This window comes from Phodopus roborovskii, unplaced genomic scaffold (genome assembly GCF_943737965.1).
Source record: "Phodopus roborovskii unplaced genomic scaffold, PHOROB, whole genome shotgun sequence".
In the NCBI taxonomy this organism is placed as follows: domain Eukaryota; kingdom Metazoa; phylum Chordata; class Mammalia; order Rodentia; family Cricetidae; genus Phodopus; species Phodopus roborovskii.
Window position 1 is genome coordinate 3,091,565 of NW_026126409.1, and position 20,091 is coordinate 3,111,655.

General features: G+C 34.4%; 1 protein-coding gene across 4 annotated transcripts in view; it reads right to left on the reverse strand.

Annotated features, from left to right (window-relative positions):
* Positions 1-20,091, reverse strand: part of Marchf1 (membrane associated ring-CH-type finger 1) — a 528,109-nt gene that overhangs the window by 302,467 nt on the left and 205,551 nt on the right. For 2 of the 4 annotated variants that reach the window (XM_051181943.1, XM_051181942.1), the window contains exon 2: positions 6,785-6,933. The exons of the other annotated variants lie outside the window; for them this stretch is intronic. In XM_051181943.1, coding sequence (XP_051037900.1) covers positions 6,785-6,895 — 111 coding nt within the window. In that variant the 5' untranslated portion in view covers positions 6,896-6,933. The remainder of the gene's footprint in view (positions 1-6,784; positions 6,934-20,091) is intronic. 4 annotated transcript variants of the gene reach the window in all.

Genomic DNA, 20,091 nt, shown 5'->3' on the forward strand with positions numbered 1-20,091 from the left:
CTTCTTTTTTTCTAACAATTTACTTTAACCTCAAAGAATAATCTTTGATTAGAAAAGAGTCATTTTCTATGGAGTCATTGCTGACCATCTGAAGCGACAGATTTTAATCTTCCTGCATTGAATTCCCTAGATTTCTTTTCAACTTCACTCCTCATAAAAGCATTCACCTTCTTATTCCTGATCCTTTTGATGTACACTCTCATTTTTAAATTTAGTATTATAATTCTGATTTGGTTCACTAAATTGCTAAAGGGTGTAGTTGGTATATGGCACCTTTGTTTTTAACAAGTGAAATTGTGTCACAATAAATTTGAAAGCATCTCCTTCCTATCTGCCATACAAGATGAATCTCTCCTCTGACTTACAGTGAATTTATGGGGGGATTTATCTGATAAACACAATCTCCAAAGTCCCTCAAGGTTCTTATTCATTTTGAAAATTATTAAGCTCAATTAATAGTCTCTGAATTTTGAAAGCAGGTAATGTTAATGTTTTATAGATCAAAAGAGAAAAACATGTCTTTTTCAATCATGGCAGTTGCTGAAAATACAAAGTTGAAAGTGGCTACAAAATTTTCAATATTCATATGTCCAATACATACGGAAATAAAAAAACCATCCTGCATATCTTTGTGCCACACCATATGACTTTCTCATTTGCAGTCTTCTTTTCAATGTTTGACAATTTCATATATTTATATAATGGATTTTAGGATATTTCAATCCCTTTCCCCCTCTCATCTCCCCTCCTTCTGAACAAGTCCTTCTTCCATTTTCATGTCTTGTTTGTCTTTGGGTGTGAATTTTGAGTTTAATTAGAATTTCTTGCTCCATCAGGACTGTGAATAAGCAACTTTATTTACTAAAGCAAGGGCAACTTACCATTGGCTACACCACTGGGGAAAGTGATACCTCTCCCCCAATAAGCACTAACTGATAATAGTCCCTCAAAGAAAGGGTATAGTTTTCTTTCAAAGGAAATATTAATAATTTAAATAACTACTATGCCCTTCCTGCAAGCCGAAAGAAACATGATAGAGTGGTTTTCTTCATCAAGAATGCAAGCTTTATTTAAAACTCAACTCCATTTATTACATAGAGCAACTTTGATAGGTTCATAAATTTCTATGTGTTTTAGTTTCTCTATCCATAAAATAACAATTTTTTGAGAATGTTGAAAGCAACAATATGTGTAAAATGCTTAGAAAAGCTCCTGCGGTATAACCACCAAACATTATTACAATCATCTTTATGTGAGGAATAATTTTCACCAAAATTCAAATACTCTATATGACAGCAGAGAACTAATACCAAAAATCTTAGTTATATAAAATAGAAAGATCAAAAATTTCACTTCCAAAAGAAGAAATTTATTTATGATACACACTGATGAAATACCTTGGGTTTCACAAGTTGCAAAGCTATGCCTGAAAACATTTCCTCAAATATATTTGTATGTGCCAATAATTTTTATTCAAGGCATCAGGATAGAAACAATCTGCATCATGTTCATACCTCCTCAAACATCCTCAACTACATATACTCTATCCGTTCTTTAACAAATGCTATGCTATATTTTCACCACTGTTACAGCATAGCATGGAAAGAATATGAAAGTTGGTGGTGGTGAGTCAAATTAGCTATAACCAACCGAGTCATGAGTAAAAAAAAAAAAAAATTATGTAGACAAGGCTTTGGAATTTCTGAGCTTATTAAAGCTCCTACCCTTATCTCTCCATGTGGATTATTAAACTCATATCTCTCAGCTCTAAATCCATTTTATAATTTACCTCATGATGCCAGGGGAGGAAGACTTCAAATAGCTGTCTTCCTTGTCATTAGCATTTCTGGACTGTTCTCTGTTGCTAGTGCTAATGGTATCCAGATGCCAAGGTGAGAAATAACTCATTCCTTCATGTCTATAGTATTTCTATTGGTGTCACTGATGATTTCTTAAATCAACAAGTAAAGTGGTTTTCATATTGCCTGAAGTGTCTTTATTGGACCATCATATTCTCTCCTTTCTTAATATATAAGGACAGAGAAGTGCATTTCCTTCTAATATCTTGGTACTAGGTCTTTATGACCTTTCTATGAACTTGAAGGAGCCCCAACTCCCACTCCACAGAGGTTTGGAAAGACAGATATGAGGGTGTCTTCCCCAGACTTGTTGGTTGCACTCTGGTTTCTATTTTTCTTCATCTTCCATGTGAGTTGATTCTACTTCTTGTAGTTGCCAAGTTTATATATGCCTGAAATTTTCAGTATTGTAATGTCAGATTCAATAACTTTTTGTATGTTTTTGGTATGATTATGCTTTGGTTATTTTTTTTTCTAACTAGACTGCAGCCTTCATACTACCTAAAATAACTGTGTTGATGACTAAATCCATGCTACATAGTATACACCAAAAGTTAATTTCTTATGACTAAGCCATAGATGATAGAGACACTAATCTCAAAGGTAAAGGACTAACTAATTGTATGGTATTTTGAAAAAAACCTATTTGAGCTGGTATCTTAGTCAGTGTTCTATTGCTGATATGAAATATCATGACAAAACATCAAGCTGGGAAGGAAAGGGTTAATTTGACTTACAGTTTCATATTACATCATCAAAAGAAGTCAGGACAAGAACTCAAACAGGGCAGGAACCTGGAGGCAGGAGCTGATGCAGAGGCCATGGAGGGTATGGCTTCCTGGCTTGCTACTCGTGGCTTGATCAGCCTGCTTTTGTTTGTTTGTATATTCTATGTGTCTTTTACATCATATATCTTGATCCCATTCATTTCTTCATCCCTTCTCATCTGCCCTCTGCCCCTGTACCCCAAAACAAAACAAGATTTAAGAGAAAAAGGAAGTAATTTAAAAAGGGAAAAAGTTAAAAATCTTGCCATGGAAGCGGTAGTGTAACACAAGAAAATTACACCATAGAACCCATCTTCCATAATCTTTACTTGCAAGTATTTTTTGAAAGAGTCTTTATTCTGGTTTGAGACCTCTGGTTTCTATTGCACTGTAGATGCTGTGTCCTCACTGGTACTCTTTCTGGGTGTCCTATTTTTCTCTGTGTTATAGCTATCCTGCAGCTTTGGGTCTGTGTCAGCCTGTTTTCTTATAGAATCCAGTACTACAAGCCCAGGGATGGCACCACCTACAATAGGCTGGGCCCTTCTAGATCATTCACTAATTAAGAAAATGTCCTACAGACTTGCCTGTAGCCAGATCTTATGGAGGCATTTTCTTTTTTCCATTTAAAATTTTGTTTTTTACTTCATGTTATATTCCATCCATAGTTCTCCGTCCCACTTCTCTTTCCCCACCCCCTCACCTCTTCCCATTCTCCCTCACCTCCTACCCATCCTCATCTCCCCACTAGCCCACCCCCAGTCAACTCCTCCTCGTGGGTAATGGTTCCCATGAGAAGTCAATGTAGTCTGGCTCATTAAGTTGAGGCAAGGTCTGGACCCTCTCCCATGCATTAAGACTGAGCATGGCATCCCACTATAGGGAATGGCCTCCAACCAGCTAGCTCAAGTACCAGGTGTGTATTGTGGTTCTACTGTCAGCCACCCCTCTGATAATCCAAGCATCACAATTGTCTCTAAATTGAGGCTTGCTCTTCTCTCAGATGATTTTAAGAATGTGTTAAGTTGACATAAAACTATCCAACACAGCTGACAATGTATGTATCTCTGATGCTAATATGTATTGACATGGACAGTAATACCTTATGATACATGGTAATTATTACTTACTATGTGTAACTTGTTACAAAAGTACTGTCAGATCAGAAATTAACTGGCTAGTATTATGTAGATGTGCATAAGAATGGAAACAATTCAGAAGATTCCAGAGTCTAATAAACAAAATAAGTGACTTCTTTCCAACCACATTCTATGGGCAATCATATTGCCTGAATTCACTGAGAAACTCAAACAAAAAATGCATAATAAAGATTTTAAATAAAGCAAGTCAAAGCAAATAGAAATGATTGGCAGTCAATCACCCAGTAAAACTTCTGAGCTTTATTTAAGGCATTTCTAGACAATGATTGTGTTAAGGATTAATCCTTCCATCTACTTTTCAACATAAGAGAAAAGTGGAAGAAGAGGAGGAAGAACATTTAAGAAGGACATTTTTCTTAGGCATTGAGGCTATTGGGAAGCATACAGATCAAAACTCTAATAAGATTTCATGGAATCATAGTCAGGAAAAAATGGCTTGATTCCAGAGATTTTAGCCTTAAAATACTTGAAATCAATCTTGGCTCTATGATCTCTTTGAGATGGGAAGTGCATTTTAGTCTTACATAATTTGGACATAAATTTGTACATAAATTGCAGTGAGTTGCCAAGTGCAAATAATTTGATGATGATCAACATTGTCCTCATTATTTGATGGTGATAATGAATAATTAAAGGTCTTAAACTTTATATGAATCCTGATTTTGGAAGAATTCTGAGCTATTCATCTAGAACATAGCCTTATTATTTTATGACAGAATGGAGTACAATGTGAATGTGTGAATATTACTTGAGTGGAGTGATGTGCTATGGTAGAGATGAACTGACTATTCTATCTCTTTTTCCTGATCACATATGGAGACATACTCACCACATTTTGTCACAATTTAATTGAGTCCTGGCATTAAGGCTTGGCCATTGAAAAAATGTTCATGTTTTCAAAGCTGATCCATAGTGGCTAACATGCACAGTAGATCAGTTTTCATATTTCCTTATGATGCTGCATCCAAAAACAGGTAGGATCAACAACACAATATATATTATACTTTGACAGAAAGAAATATTTTTTATATATTTTGAAGTGGATTTGTTCATAAAATGTTATTGTTTAGAGGCTATTGCCTGATATAATATATATTTAAATTCTTGATTATATTATTAATTGGACACATTTTTCTTTTTACTAAGACTGGTTTGAGTGGGATGAACGTGACATCTAAAAAGTGAAATGAGAGTTCAGTAGGAAAGCCTTGTCTAAGAGGGCTGGACTTCTGTAACCTTTTCATTGCTTACCAGCTACAGAAGTTCATTCATAAGCTTGAGCCACAGTGTTCATCTATGAAATGAAGCCAGTGTTAAACAATTGGAGACAACAAGAAAGCTATACTAAAGGTTTGCTCAAGATTTTCTATGGGTTTGATTTATGAGTCTGCAAAATAGAGGTTATACACTCAAAGCCACTTTAAGAACTGTACAGAAAGTACATCTTTTTTTAAAAAAATTAGGCTTTTATCCTTCAATACATGACAAAATCCAGCTTTGTATAGAATTCCTGTATATTTTGATTATATCAGCCTTCAGTGTGAATTTGGCCCAAACACTATATATATATATATATATATATATATATATATATATATATTCTTTCTAAAACAATAAAAATGAAGAAATAAAAGGGATTAAATAATGAGAGTGAGATGATGACCTGAGAGATGCTGGTGATAATTTCATTTATATCCCAGATTTCTACGTGTCTGTTGCAGACATCATCTCTCCATAGCCTCAGCCCTTCTGGTGACAAGACACAACAAAGAAATTGAAACATTAGTCTGGAAGCTTTTTGCTATTCTTGAGACGGTTACTTTGGACAGCATTCACTAATATTTATTCCGGATCTTCATTTCTACAGTAATGCTACTATCTGACAGTTTGCATTCTCTCCAAGTCAATATGCTGAAACACTAAGCCCAGGAGGTGGAGCCTTAGGCAGGTGATCAAAGATGGTGCTCCTGTCTATGGTATCAGTGTCCATAGGTAGGGCCTGAGAAAAATTGCTTCTATCTTCCATGAGGGGAGGCACATTTCATAATTTTTATAAGCAAACAAAAAAACAAACAAACAAACAAACAAAAAAGACCTCATCAGATCCAAATCCAGCAGTACTTTTGTCTTTGAAGCTTTCAGAACTGGGAGTTGCTATTGCTCATATATCATGAAATCATGAATTCATGACATTTGTTACAACACTTCGAGCAGACTATGCTGGTAAAGTAATTTGAAAATTCAAATCCAAAATAAAAAGGAAAATATCTAAATTTTTCCATCAAATTCAATTCTATGTTCATCATAGTAGACTCTTTACAAAAGGTAAACCAATCAGTATGGAGCTAATGATTTAAATGAGATCAAATGGAATTTTCCATATTTAAATTAAAATGAAGATGTCATAGACAAAGTCTTAAAAAGAGGATATTTAAAACTCCTTTTGTTAATGAATTATCTTTTTCTAGTCACTATAAAATGCTGGTTAGCTAAAAGCTAATATTATATTACAGACAGAAACAAAGCTTAAAGGGAGAAATTACTAATTCAGTCCTCAAGTTATATTTACAGAAAATTATTATCTTAATCAGATACTTAAAAATATGCAAACAGAGTCTGATTCAATTCTTTTCTTATATTTGCTTAACTAATATTTACTGTACATGTTTTTCCTCCATTGATTTCCATTACACAGTGCTGAACCCAACAACCATTTCTTGAACTCACCACAATAACTACAGTGATTCCATAAGAACACAAAGTAAAATAAATAGCTGCTCAACTTGATTTAATTTAGCATATGAGATTCTTTCATTTATAGCAGTACTAGGATAGACACTTTTATGAACTAAAGTGAATCTATTAGCATACTGTAAAGGTATATGCTGTCGCAAACAAGAATGCTCAATTAGCATATCCATATCTCACTCATCATAGTCTTTAGCATCCTGTTTGTCTATGTACGAGCTACTTGGAGGTAAAGTAATTTTCCACTCACCAGCGCGGAGGTGTGAGAGGTATCTGCCACATCCCCAGCGGTCTCTGGTGTCCTTGTGGTGTTTGGGATTCTGTGAGGGTTCCGGGCTATTGCTTCACACCAGCCCAGCATTTTCTCCTTCCGCTTTTCCCCTTTCAATTCCTGAAATTCTGAAAATAATTTACATTCCCTGAAACACATCACTTCTCATAGTTATGCTCTGGAAAATACATATAATTGAAACGTTTTAATCCCCACATCTAATAAAATACTGATGGAGATGTTTTATTTTAACTAGAAATCATGAAGGGAAAAATAATAAATTGCCAATTATTAGCAATATTATGCCAGAGCATCATTTCAAGGTGCACGCCATGTACATCCTCTTCTAAACAAAAGGAGTTTCCCACACTAGGTTCTAAGAGTTAGTTTCTGTAGTCGGTTGAAAACCGACTAAACAGAGGATCAGATCCTGAAAAAAAACTACATACAATCATGTGAGACTTGCCAGCAGGGATAAATTTTGAGAAGCGCTCCAGGAAACGACTTCATTGCTTTAAGACTACCATAGAATGCAATCGATAGTCATTAGGCATGGCCCTTGACCAATTGAAGAAACCATGAACAAGAGATATCTGAGTATACTCCATTACAATGTGGCATGGTATTTTCTTAGGAAAGTTCAACACACATTAACTTTCTTTCTATATGTACTGTTTGATAGCAATATATATATATGTATATATATATATTGTTACTAAAATAAGGATATATACAGACTTGCAAATATTTAATAGCCATTAACAATTACTTATTATGCATTACAAACTGTGCACAATTATATGTGTTTTGCGCTTTAAATGGATGGTGGCAAAGTAGGTATATTGAAAGTATCATTACCATATATATATATGAGGAATGTATTACATATGATGTTAAGATGTCTATGTTGTCAGCAACAGGGAGCATTTTGTCTCCTTTGTCATCTTATAGAACCACCTTTATATATACAGTCCATCCTTAACCAAAACACCATTATGATCTATATGGCCATGGCAAATAAAATTTGAACAAGATTCAACTAAATATATTTCAGAAGTAAAAATATGCAGAACAAAGACCAGTGATAGACTAGTGCCATCTTTCTTTTAAAAGTTTGATAACAGAAGAAAAAATTTCGTAAAAACTATTTCCACCACAGCCCAATGTATTAAAAACAATAATTCTAAAATAAAGCCCTTTTTCACAGTAAATAGGAATGACCCCAAACTCCTCCAAGCTTCCTAGAGGTTTCCATTTTGTGGAATTTTGTGTCTTTGAAAGTCAAATCAGCAAGGACTTTGAAGATAATGGAGAAACACTATTTCCCTTGTAAAGTTTTACAGCCTACTTTTCCACTCCACCACCCTCAGTAATTAGAAATAGTTTATTGCAGGTCTTTAGTTAAATGCATTACACTGTCAATTAAATATCAAAAATAATGTAGAGTAATTATTTTTCACAGCATCCAAGGCAATTAGCAATCTGGTGGTTTATAACATTTCAGAATTCAGAACAGCACATTTCAGAGCTCTAAGAAAGTAACACAAGGAAAGGTTACTCGTGGATGGGTTACTGCTCTTGTGAAAAAATGCTCAAGTTAAATAGATGTAAACAACGCAAACAAAAGAGTGACAGAAAAATTGAGCTGCAGGTAGGCAACGAAATAGATTTCATTATTTCATTTTAAAAGTAATTTATTTATTTGTATTTTATGTACATTAATGTTTTGCTTGCATGTATAGTCAGTGTGAGGATGCTGGATCCCCTGGAACAGGAGTTAAAGACAGCTGTGAGCTGCCATGTGGGTGCTGGGAATTGGACCTGGGTCCTCTGAACGAGCAGCCAGTGCTCTTAACCACTGAGTCATCTTAACAGCCCTGAAGTAGACTTCTTAACAGAGACTTTGGTCTAATATGAGTGAGTCATTTGTGGTACAAGAAGGGAAAGCTGAAGGAAACTGGGTAAAGATGGTTTGACTGAATAACAAATTATTGGTTCTTCCTCTTTTCAACAAACTACCTGAGATTTTTAAAGAAACCATGATCAATTTAATAAGAAACACGTACTAATTTGCACTGTTAAGAAAATAAACATTTTCACATTTTTAGTACACTCTGAGCCAATTACTCATCAGTTTTTAACAGCATTCCTTGAAGTATTTAGTATAAGTGAAATGAGTATCTTTATTTAAAAAAATGGAGTGAAATGATAGCTATGACAGAACAATTTAATTTAACAATAAACAAATGTTGCACTTTTATTTGCTAACTGCTTTTTAAAAATATCAATTTCCAACTTCTAAGTTGTATTTTTTAAATCAGAAATAAGCCATAATTATGTCCCCCAAAAAAGCTATGATAGAATTTGCTTCTATCTGGAGTGTGCTTGTAAATATATCTAATTTTTTTTTTATTTTTGTACTCTGATTCTGAGATGGAATAACTTAACTTGTTGTGTTTTTTTATCCTCGTTGTGGTAATATTCCCCTTATTTAGTCCACAGTTATTGTCAGATATTTACTGTAAGTACTGATGACAAAGTAGTTTACAAGCAGACTATATTTTCTTGAGTTGGTTTTTGACCAAAATCTATTCTAGAAAATTTTAAAGTCAGATCGTGTCAGCCTCTAGTTTAGAAGATTTGTAAATTTCTTTTCTTAAAGTAACCACTAATTCATGCTGGATTTATAGGTCTTACCTGAAATTGGATTGTAAAAATTATATTTTCTAACGTTCTATCAAAGGCATGCCAAAAGTTATTTACATTTTGGCTATACCTGTCATAACACATAATACAGTAAAAGATCAACTATATTCTCAGTTTCTGTTATAGGTAGTAGTGACTAATAATTCAAAAGGCAAAAGTACATATTTCATATACAGGTCAACTAATACATGTAAGTTAAATGCAATAACTTAATTTTATGGGTCCTGCACTTATTTGAGCAAACTGAAAAGGCAATGTGATACACAATAGCAGACTAGAAAGCTTAAAATTTAACTTTGACTGTGTCACAGGGATACTTAAAATGAATGATAAATCTGTGAAATGACAGAGGACAGGCATGCTGCAACTTTGGGGGGGTTATTATATTAAGGAAGAAGGCTCACAGTGGAAGAGAAGCCTAAGATGCCTCACTTGTATATCAGTATCTCAGGTGCTACCTCATGCTTTGTTCTGTAGAATATTCAGTTTGAGACTCTGCTATCCTTAAAATCAAAGCATGATCTTATGGGGAATTTAATTTATGTATGACTCCAAGAGAAACACATTAGAGCAAGCAACTATTGAATGGAAGGAAAGAGAATAAGTAGTCCTTGTGCATGAGGAATTGTTACAATTGCAGCCAATAAAATGATCTTTACTTATTTTAAATTGTCCAGATTCTGCATTACAGTTGCAGTTCTAGAAATCTTAGGGGTGAACTGAGGCATTCACAAGGCATAAGAAGTTGATTGGTGAGTGTCTGCAGGCTCTCCAATTCTGGAGCACACATCATATCCTTAAGTAAAAGAATGTACTGCCAGTCAGAAGTGGAGGCAAAGTATCAACATCTATAATTAACCCAAAGCACTTTAAACTGTAAGCATCATTACTGATATATCAGAATGGGAAAGTGATCATTAAGTATTCGTGTTAATTACAATTTACCCATTGAACCAAGTTAATATGAGATGCAGCAATGAACAACTTATATAATGATCACAGGAAATTGGGATTTAACTAAGCTTAATTTTTAATATGCCACTTTAAGCAGATATTTAATTTAATAAATAGGAGAATAGTGTATTCTCAGTGGAATAAATTAACAACAAATTAAAATTAAGAAAAAAAGAGAGGCAATTGGGTGTATCTTATGGAGAATAATTTACCTTTAATTTACAAAACTTTTACTGTGTACTTTCTCTAAGACAGAGACTGTTCTATAAATCATGAAACAGAAACAGAAGATGCCAAGGGCTTGGAATAAGGATGGGAATAAGCAAGTATAGCTACCCTCACAAGATAGAATGGTAAAACATGCTCCAGGAGAACCCTGAGTACCATGTAAACTTTGAAAAAAGAACATTTAAGGTAGTGTTCTGAGCAGGGGAAGGTAGGTCTCTGGAGTCCCTTTAAGGAAACAAAATAACCAGTTATTACATTTAAACATCATAACTCTAATGTCTTCTGCCTCAGGCATGACACTACTCAACTCTGGGGTTATTTGTTTACTCTGCAATATATTCAAATGGCACTGTGTGACAGAGATATTCTTTGTGTCAAACACCATGCCCCTCGTGTACCTGTGCAAATCATCCTGGCAGCCATGCCTCCTCTCACTTTATTCCAGTCTAATGGAGTTTAAAAATAAAAGCAGAACTCTTGTTTCTCTTGGAAAACCATAGTTGCCTACAGTTATTTATATCTCATTTTATCAAGTATTTTTCTCCTTAATTTTGCTCATTTTGCATTATTTTCACTACAGTTCTGGCTTATCTAAAGGTTTCCTGTTGCACTAGATATCTGTAGTGGAGAGTACCCCTCATCCTTGACCTTGAGAATTGGATAAGGTCTTTATCTAAGAATTAAAGAGAATATTTTTCTATTTAACTTTTATGAGATTTGAGTATTTATTGTTCAGCTAAAGTGCTCTCAGGAACTATATTTTTGGTTGGTGACATGGCTCAGTTGCTAAACGCACAAGCCTGATGCTTAACTTCAACCACTAGAATCCACAGTGAAAGTCTGACTCGCAGAAGTTTCCTTTTTGTCTTCCACACACATCAGTGTCCTATCTCTCTCGCATATATGCAAAATAATAAATAAAATAAGAATAAAAAATCAATCAAGAATTACTTCTTGACTATTGGATGTGACCTCCTGTGTTTTATGTATCTATGCACTTACATATGTATGCAACAATAACAAAAATGAAGACATCATGCTTTGAAAGGATGTGAGGGGAAAATAAGTGGAAGGGGTCAGAAGGAGGAAAGGAAATGGGGAAATGATGTAATTACATTTTAATTTGAAAATTTGAAAAATACATGTAATATAAAAGGAAAAGTGAGGCTATTGATTTGGTCTGTGTTCATGAACTTGCAATGAAGTTGTGTTTCTGTTAAGATACAAGTATGACTTAGGCTTTATTTCTGTTTAATAAGGCTTCCTACCATTGATTAAATGAAGGAATGTATCTTTTTGAAGAGATTCATATTCTGTAAATAAATATTGGTTCTAACAATAAAGTTTGTTTCTAACTATAAAAAAAAGGAACAAGTAGAGAATAAAATATACAGAGCAACAAAGAACCGAGGAGAATGTAAACATATTTAGTATGTAGATGACTAGAAGGAGGAAAAGGATGATTGAAGTGAAGGAAAACAAAGTACATGGTTACAGTACACAAGTTAGTTGCCTTCCTATTTACCTGGATATGCCACCAGTGAACCTCTGAAATTTTAAAAAAATTATTAGCAGCTAATACATAGGATCAATTCAACAACAACAAAAAAAAATTAAAAGCACATGGAAACTGTAAAACTTTTAAAGCCAAACAAAAATCAAAACAAAACCCTCTAAACAATAACAACAACAATGCACTTTTGGTGATGGAAAGACTTAGTGTTGTTAATAGTCAGATGTTTTTCAATTGGAACTACATATTCAATAAAAATGTCGCTAAGGAATTAATTATGTAGCTACTGACAAGTTTATTCATAAAATTTATGCAGAAAGACAAATTTCCAAGATGAGCCAATCAGATATTAAAGAATAACAAATTCACAAGGTGCAGTTTCCAGTTTTAAAACACTATAAATTTATATATAGTACACCAGCCAGTGTATTAGAAAAATAAACATATTAGAAATTGGAAGATAATACTGGGCACATAAAAAGTTAACGCATCTTTGACCAACAAGCAGAGGAAATTCAATAGAGACATAACAATTTTTTCCCAAATAGTTTCTGAGACAAGAGAATATCATACATTAAAAACCAAACCAAAATAAGACTCTAGAGATAAAGCTTAAGGCATTCATTTTTTTCAACAAAAAGTAATTTAAATCAAAGTGGATAATAGAAGTAAATGTCTAAGTAAAACTATTAAACTTCCTTAAGAAAATGGGGAAATGAAGACATTGTGTGGCTTTGAGATATTGCTGGTAACACTGAAGTCATGCTATCTAAGAGAAATCTTGTTGATAAGTTTGAATTCATTAAAATTATAAACTTCTTCTCTATGAAAAGCTCATTAAATAAAGAATAGATAATCTGAAGACAGGGAGAAAACATTTTGTAAAATGTATATGAAGTCTAGACTACTATACAGTGGTGTGTTACTAAACTCTAATAATGAGGGAAATTTAAAGAAAAGTGATATAAACAGACATGTCAATGAAGAATTAATTCACACAGTGTCAGGTAAGATGATACTCAATGCTGTGTACCATTTTATGTACCTGTAAACTAAGTAAAAATGAGATACCAGCAAGATGGTCAGCCCCCAGAGCTGATGACAACCAGTGCTACAATGCGATAAACAAAAGACTCCTATCATTCCTAAAATCTTTTGCTGTCATTTGTTTACTTAGTATGTGTGCCAGGAAGGGGTGCAGCTTCTGTGAGGCGATCAAAGGCAACTTTCTGGAGATTACACTCTGCTTCTGCCACGCAGGGGCTGGTATAGAACTCAGGTCATCAGGCTTGATGGCAAGTGCCTGAACCTGGTGAGCCATCTCCTAGGCCCTAGCAGCAGGCTTTCTTATCTTTTGTCCACAGGAATATTATTTCACAGTTTTCTTGACAGATATTCAAGATAGGCATAATCACACTGTACAACCCAGCCACTGTATTCATAACTGTTTGTAGAAGTGAGGTTTAAATTTATGCTATACAAAAATCTAGACACAAATGTTATCATAGATGATCACACAAATGTAGTCACCAAAATTAAAAGCGGCCAAGATGTCCATTTATAGGTGAATGAGTGAACAATTTTCAGTAGATCCATATAACATAATGTTTCTAAATAAATAGAGATGAGTTGGTCATGAAAAGGCATATATGTACATTAAATGCATATTCATATGTAAAGATGCCAGATACTCTGTTTGTATTCAATATAATGTTCTGGGAAAGGTCAGTGTTATAGCTACATTGATACAGTCAGTGACCCTGCAGGAAAACTTTTGTGTATGCTTGTTGTGTGTTATTTTCTACATGATGAAAATCTCTAGATTCTCATAGCTCAATGTTATAACTTTTATGCAAGCAAATTAACATCCTTATGAGGTTGGTGATCCTGGGATAAAAAGCAGGCTGAAAAATATAAGTTGATTATATTATATATAAATGTACAGGGAGAAAAGGCTCATTAAAGAAGGTGAGAGAAAATTTTCTAACTTGAGCAGATTTAGAAATGAGCTGAGCCCATAAGGATAGAGGCAAAAGATATTACATATGAATAGTTACCTAGTTTACACAGTGGTTCACTGTGAAGGTGTGGATTAGTGCCATTGATACAGTTTTAAAGGCATAGTAGAACTGAATATTTAAGTAAACAATTGATAATAAGAATTATGACTTCCAGTGTTAGAGAGGGTGTTTATAGATCCTTATTACAAGCAGAGAAGGAGTGCACCATGTACTAATAGATTTGAGTTAGAAGCTATAGTGCAAGATTGCTTTTAGTGTATGAAAAATACATACAAATATATATGGATATACAACTATATATAATTTAAATGAATATACATGTAAGTATAAGTTAGTATACATATATCTTTTCTCTGATCCCTGTGCTTGTTGACAAATCAGAGATACAAAGACATACTATTTTAGTAGTGAATGTGCTCATTGCCCAGAGTCAGTTTCCTGTATTGTTTTTTGACAAAGGGAAACAAGGCTCCTTAGATAAATATATGGTTGGTTTCTACAGGTAAGCAGACAAGAACAACATATGATGATCTTGGACAAGCTTGCTGTGCTTAAAGGTGAGGATATATTGCAAATCCAAACAAAGACACAAATAAAACAATATTTTGAATCTAAGAGAATAGAGAAAAATAACTGCTGATGATGGCCAAAGCTGGGAGAATTTGAACAGACTATGGATTTTATTTGGATCATAAATCATAAGTCATAATCTGAGGTGGATATCTAGAAGCCCATAATGATAGGATGAGACAATTAAGAGGAAAGAATGAGCAAATACTTTATGCAGAATTATGAACATTTTTTTTGGAAAATCTTTCTTCAAAGGCAGACAAGAACATGACTTCTCACTGTATGCTAAGATATAGGATGATGGGCAAGAGAGCAAGCCAAGTGGATAGAACATGCTCCTCACGGGAGCAAAAGACAGTAAAATGCACTAAAATGTGCCAACAATGTCACTCCTCCTCCAACCATATGACTTCAATCTAATTATTAGAAAAATAAGCTAGAGAAATCTCTGTGTAGCAGAACTCTATGCAGGGCTTGGCCAGCAATTCTAAAATGGTTAAGGTCATTGACAATAGGTCTAACATATCTATGAAAGTAAGTGAAGTTTAAGGACACATAAGCAAACACAAATGTGTCCTGACAGGCTATTATAAGAAGATATTAGGTAAAAACAAAGCTGCTTGCATCAAGTATGGATTTACTCAATAATAACATGTCAGCATTGACCCAGTCAGTGTAAGAAATGTATAATGCTAACATATAAAAACAGGGCAGAAAGAGTAAAAGATGGTGAGAATGTTTTATATTAGTTTTGCTATTATTTTATATCATTCTAAACTGCTCTAAAATAAATAGAGACTCTTAATAAAAAAAATGCAGAGCCCAATTACTCATTTTCTTAAGCAAATACTTAAGTATAAGAAGAGCCATAAGATCAGTGGGCATTTTCATCAAAAGGCAAATAATAATTTAATTGTTTTAATAAATTGTTCAATATTATGATTGAGACATTTACTGGAGAGAAAAGTTACAGATGAAGTAAGAATTTTTCAATGAAGATATTTTTGATATTCTTAAGCAAAATAAATATTCTAAGAAGGCTGGCAGAAGAGTTTGTATATATCAAGATTCAATATGTGTCAAACTGATATTTTATTCAAACTTTGCAAGACGTTCTCTCCTCTCCACTGAAAAGCAGCCAGTTTTTACTCTTGCCTTCCTCAGAAATAAAAGAATTTGGTGAGGCAGAGAAAATAGAATTGAATGCAATTCCTTTTTTTCTTTGATAACATTTGAATACAATAACTTTAAACAATACCTTTGCTACATGCATGAGATACATGTCCTTCCTTGATACTCTGTTTAACAAGGGCATGAGGCTGTAAATGTGTAAAGAGGAAAAAAATAAAAGAGACAGATTTTTTTTTTGTCTTTCCTACAAATGTACTTAAAGATACTGGAAAAAAGTATGGATATCCACTTTTTCCCATGGTGAACATCTAAAATTGTTTAGCAAGGCCTCAATGTCAAGCGTATTTTCATGTAGACTTATTGAGGTGTATAGTGTTGCATAGAAGTTCTGGTGATAGTAAATTAGAACTCAGGGATTAACATTTTGCATTTTAAAAGGCACTGGAGTGTGAGAAGGCTTTTTATTTATTTATAATACATAGTTTAATAATCACAAGGAACTTAGAAATTATGATTTCCACAATGTTTTATTTCCGTTTTCTAGCTGTTTTAGAACATTGTAAACTAAAGTACTTTGAGGATGGAAAGGGCTCATGTGGCTTCCACTTCTGGGTCACAGTCCAGCACTGAGGCAGGGACTCAAGAAGAATAGAAGCAAAAATGCGGAGGAAAGCTGCCAGCTGCCTCACTTCCAGGTTCATACTTAGCTGGCTTTGCTGTACAGATTAAGAGCAGACACTACCTGTCCATGCTATGGAGCTGCCCAGAGTAGTCTCTGTACTTTTACATTAATTAACGATCACACCCCCTACAGGCATTTCCAGAAGTCACACTATCTGTACAGTCCCTTAGTTGAGTCTGCCTTCTCTCATGACTCTTAAACTCTGTTCAGTTAGAGCTAAACAGGAAACAGATCATGGTAGTTCCTTTTTGGCTTTTGTTATATTTAGTTGATTTTAATGTGATTGTGTCCCCCATTGATCATGAAGTATTCATGAAAGGTGATAAATGTAGCAGAACAATTACCATCGAGTATTTTGCATACATTTCATGAACCTACTTAAGACCTAACTTTTATAAGACTTAACTGTGTATAAGTATGAAGTCTGTGTAGGCAACACTTTGAATGTCAGCAAAGGCAAACGCACAGCTGCTTAAATATTTGGGTTTCTTTTAAGGCCTTTTATCAATCACAGTAGTGATGTTCTTTTTTGGTAAGTTTTTTAAAAAATTTAAAACTGGGAAGAATATGGGGCTTCTGCTAATGGACCAGTATCTCTAATATACAAATGGACTTTGAGAGCCTATTCCACATAGGGGGATCCTCCTTCAGCCTAGACAGGAGGAGGATGAGGGCCTGGGCCCTGCTCCAAAATGATATGACATATTTTGAAGACTGCCCACGTAAGGCCTCACCCTCCCTGGGGAGAAGAAATGGAACGGGATGACCAGAGGGTGCGGGAACTTGGACTGATATGTAAAACAATCTTGTTTCAAATTTAAATAACTATAAAAAATAAAATAAAACATATATTAATTTCTCTGCTCTGTTCAAAGTAAGATAATATGTACCTTAATTTAGTCCCCTTTTTAGTATTATTTGTTGAAATTACTACTAAATTTCTCTTCTGAAAAATTTAAATGGTTCTTTAAGTTATCATGCAAAGTAAAGGCAGTCACTGCAGTGTTTCCATATTTTGTACCATTTCACTGGGATCTAATTTGATCCCCCTCCCATTTCCCTTACCTGTGCCTTCTGCTCCAACTTTTCCTTGTCTCCTTTCTTCCCCAAATAATCCCTCTTGCTACATTCATGTTCATGTCACATCTATTCCATTGCCCTCCTCTCATAATAACTTTCAGTAAAATGCTTTTACAGCCTCCTGGTCTTTTCTAAATCTCTCATCCCCCTCCAACACACACTCACACACACACACACACACACACACACATGCATACAAATGCACACAATTTAACCTATGTATGTCTAATGCACAACATTTACTTAAAATGGTCTCCAGCTAAATTTATTTTTGTGCTAACATCGTTTTGAAATCTCCTTTTAAATGAATAATATTTCTGTAGTATATATGAACCAGGCTTCCTTTTTTTACTTGTGTTAACAAACATCTAGGCTGTTTGCATTTCCTGGCACAACAGTGCAGACTTAAACCTGAATGTGCAAATATTTCCATGATATGTTGATTGAGAACCTTCAAGTACACACACATAGTGGCATACCTGGGTCCTATGATTGTGAACATTGTAGAATGTTGGCTAGGATATTTATTTCCAAAATGGTTCAGCTTTTTTTTTTTTTTTTTTTTTTTGACCCTTAGTGTCCCTTTCCACTTCTAGAAGTTGTTTTGTACTAATCGCTCTGATGTTGACAAGGGTGTCTATGAATAACTTCATTCAAAGTATCACACTTTGCCCAAAGTGATGGATACTCTATTACCTTTCAGTGACTTCCTGTTTTCCTCAGATAGTAGCTAATCCTCTGGAAATATATATCTTCTCCCTGTCTCCTGAATCCATGTACCTGTGATTGCCCTTCCCTGCTCTCCAGCATTGTCATGTGCACTGAATTATTTCATCAATAGTGCTGCAACCTTCTGCATAGCTACTTACTCTGTGTGTCTTACCCTGTATGTCTGAACCTGCTACTTTGCTTATTCTACTTTACATATCCCTCAGGAATGTCACTACCTGTGCCATCCCCTGCTTCCACTTGCTCTGAGAACTCTAAGAAAATGCAGGGGTTGTTTTCAAATGTATCTCTCAATCCCCAGGGCCAAATTGAATATGATGATATTCAATACTAAAGGACATTAAAATATACTGTCGAGAGCGAAGAAAAACTAAGCCTCAAAATATAGAAATATGTTCCATATATAAAAGAAACACTCATGATCTATTCTTTAATATGTAAATGAAACATGTTCAAATATACATTACAATTTAAAAAGATAATACAGGAAAAGGATTACTTAGTGAAAATATGGTGAAAGTAAAATAATGTTAAATACAATGTGAAGGTTGCTATCAAATTAGTACATATGAGATGTATTTAAGAAAACTATTTGATCAACTGATACTGAGAGAAAAACAAAACCTAATTAAAAATAACAAATATTGTAAAATTTTGTCTTCTAATTTATATAATTTATATATACTTATATATTTGAATACATGCACAAATGTGCACATTGAAACTTATTCCATTAAACCTAAATAAATGTCAATAAAGACTTGTAAATCATCATCATTTGTGAAGAATCATGTGAAGATAAATTTGACTTTTAATATACAGTCTGTCACTGTAGAGGGGTGCAGAGCAAAATGTCTTAAGAAAAAAATGTTTTTTTTAGCACAATAAAATAAGAAAAAAATCTTTGCTGATAATTACATTTTTCTAAAATCTGTCTTTTTGGTGACAAACAAGTAGTGTTCCATTTCCCAGGAAGTTTTCCAATTTTTCCAGAAAATATTAATGGAGCCATAACAAATAGACAAAAAGCACCAATACGACATGAGGACGTGATTTCAGAGAACATTTGATAGGAGCAGGCATTTTTTCAAATCTACCTCTTAAATCTCTACTTTCAAAACTACATCATGATACTCAGGAATCTTCAATACTAAAATAACAATGACCAAAACTGGAAAACAATAAAGATTGTCAAAATCAAGAACAATGCTTTCCATGTATTAATGAAAAATGAAACCTCCTGATCTATCATTGGACATTATCTACGTGTAAAAGGTGCAAGGCACACAGTAGAAATAAAAAGACCTTAGTCTGATAGCTGGGAAGCCAGCATGGGAGTGACTCAGGCCCCCCTGAATATGGGTCTCAGCCAGAAGGACTGAGCAGTCTAAGGGACCTCAGACAGTGGAGCCAGGATGTATCCCTGGAGCACAAAAGGACTTTGTGAACACATCCCCCATGGAGGGACAACTGCCTTAATCTAGAGACAGGAGAGAAGCCCTAGTCCCTACTTCACAGTACCTGTCAGATCTACATGACCCCAACTGGATGGCATTCCCCTACATATGGAATTGGGGTGGGGGGATGGGAGGGGAGGGTGGTTAGAGTTTATGTCAGAGGGCAGACAGGGTAAAAGGGAGGGAAGGAGGGAGGGATGGAGGGAGGGAGGGAG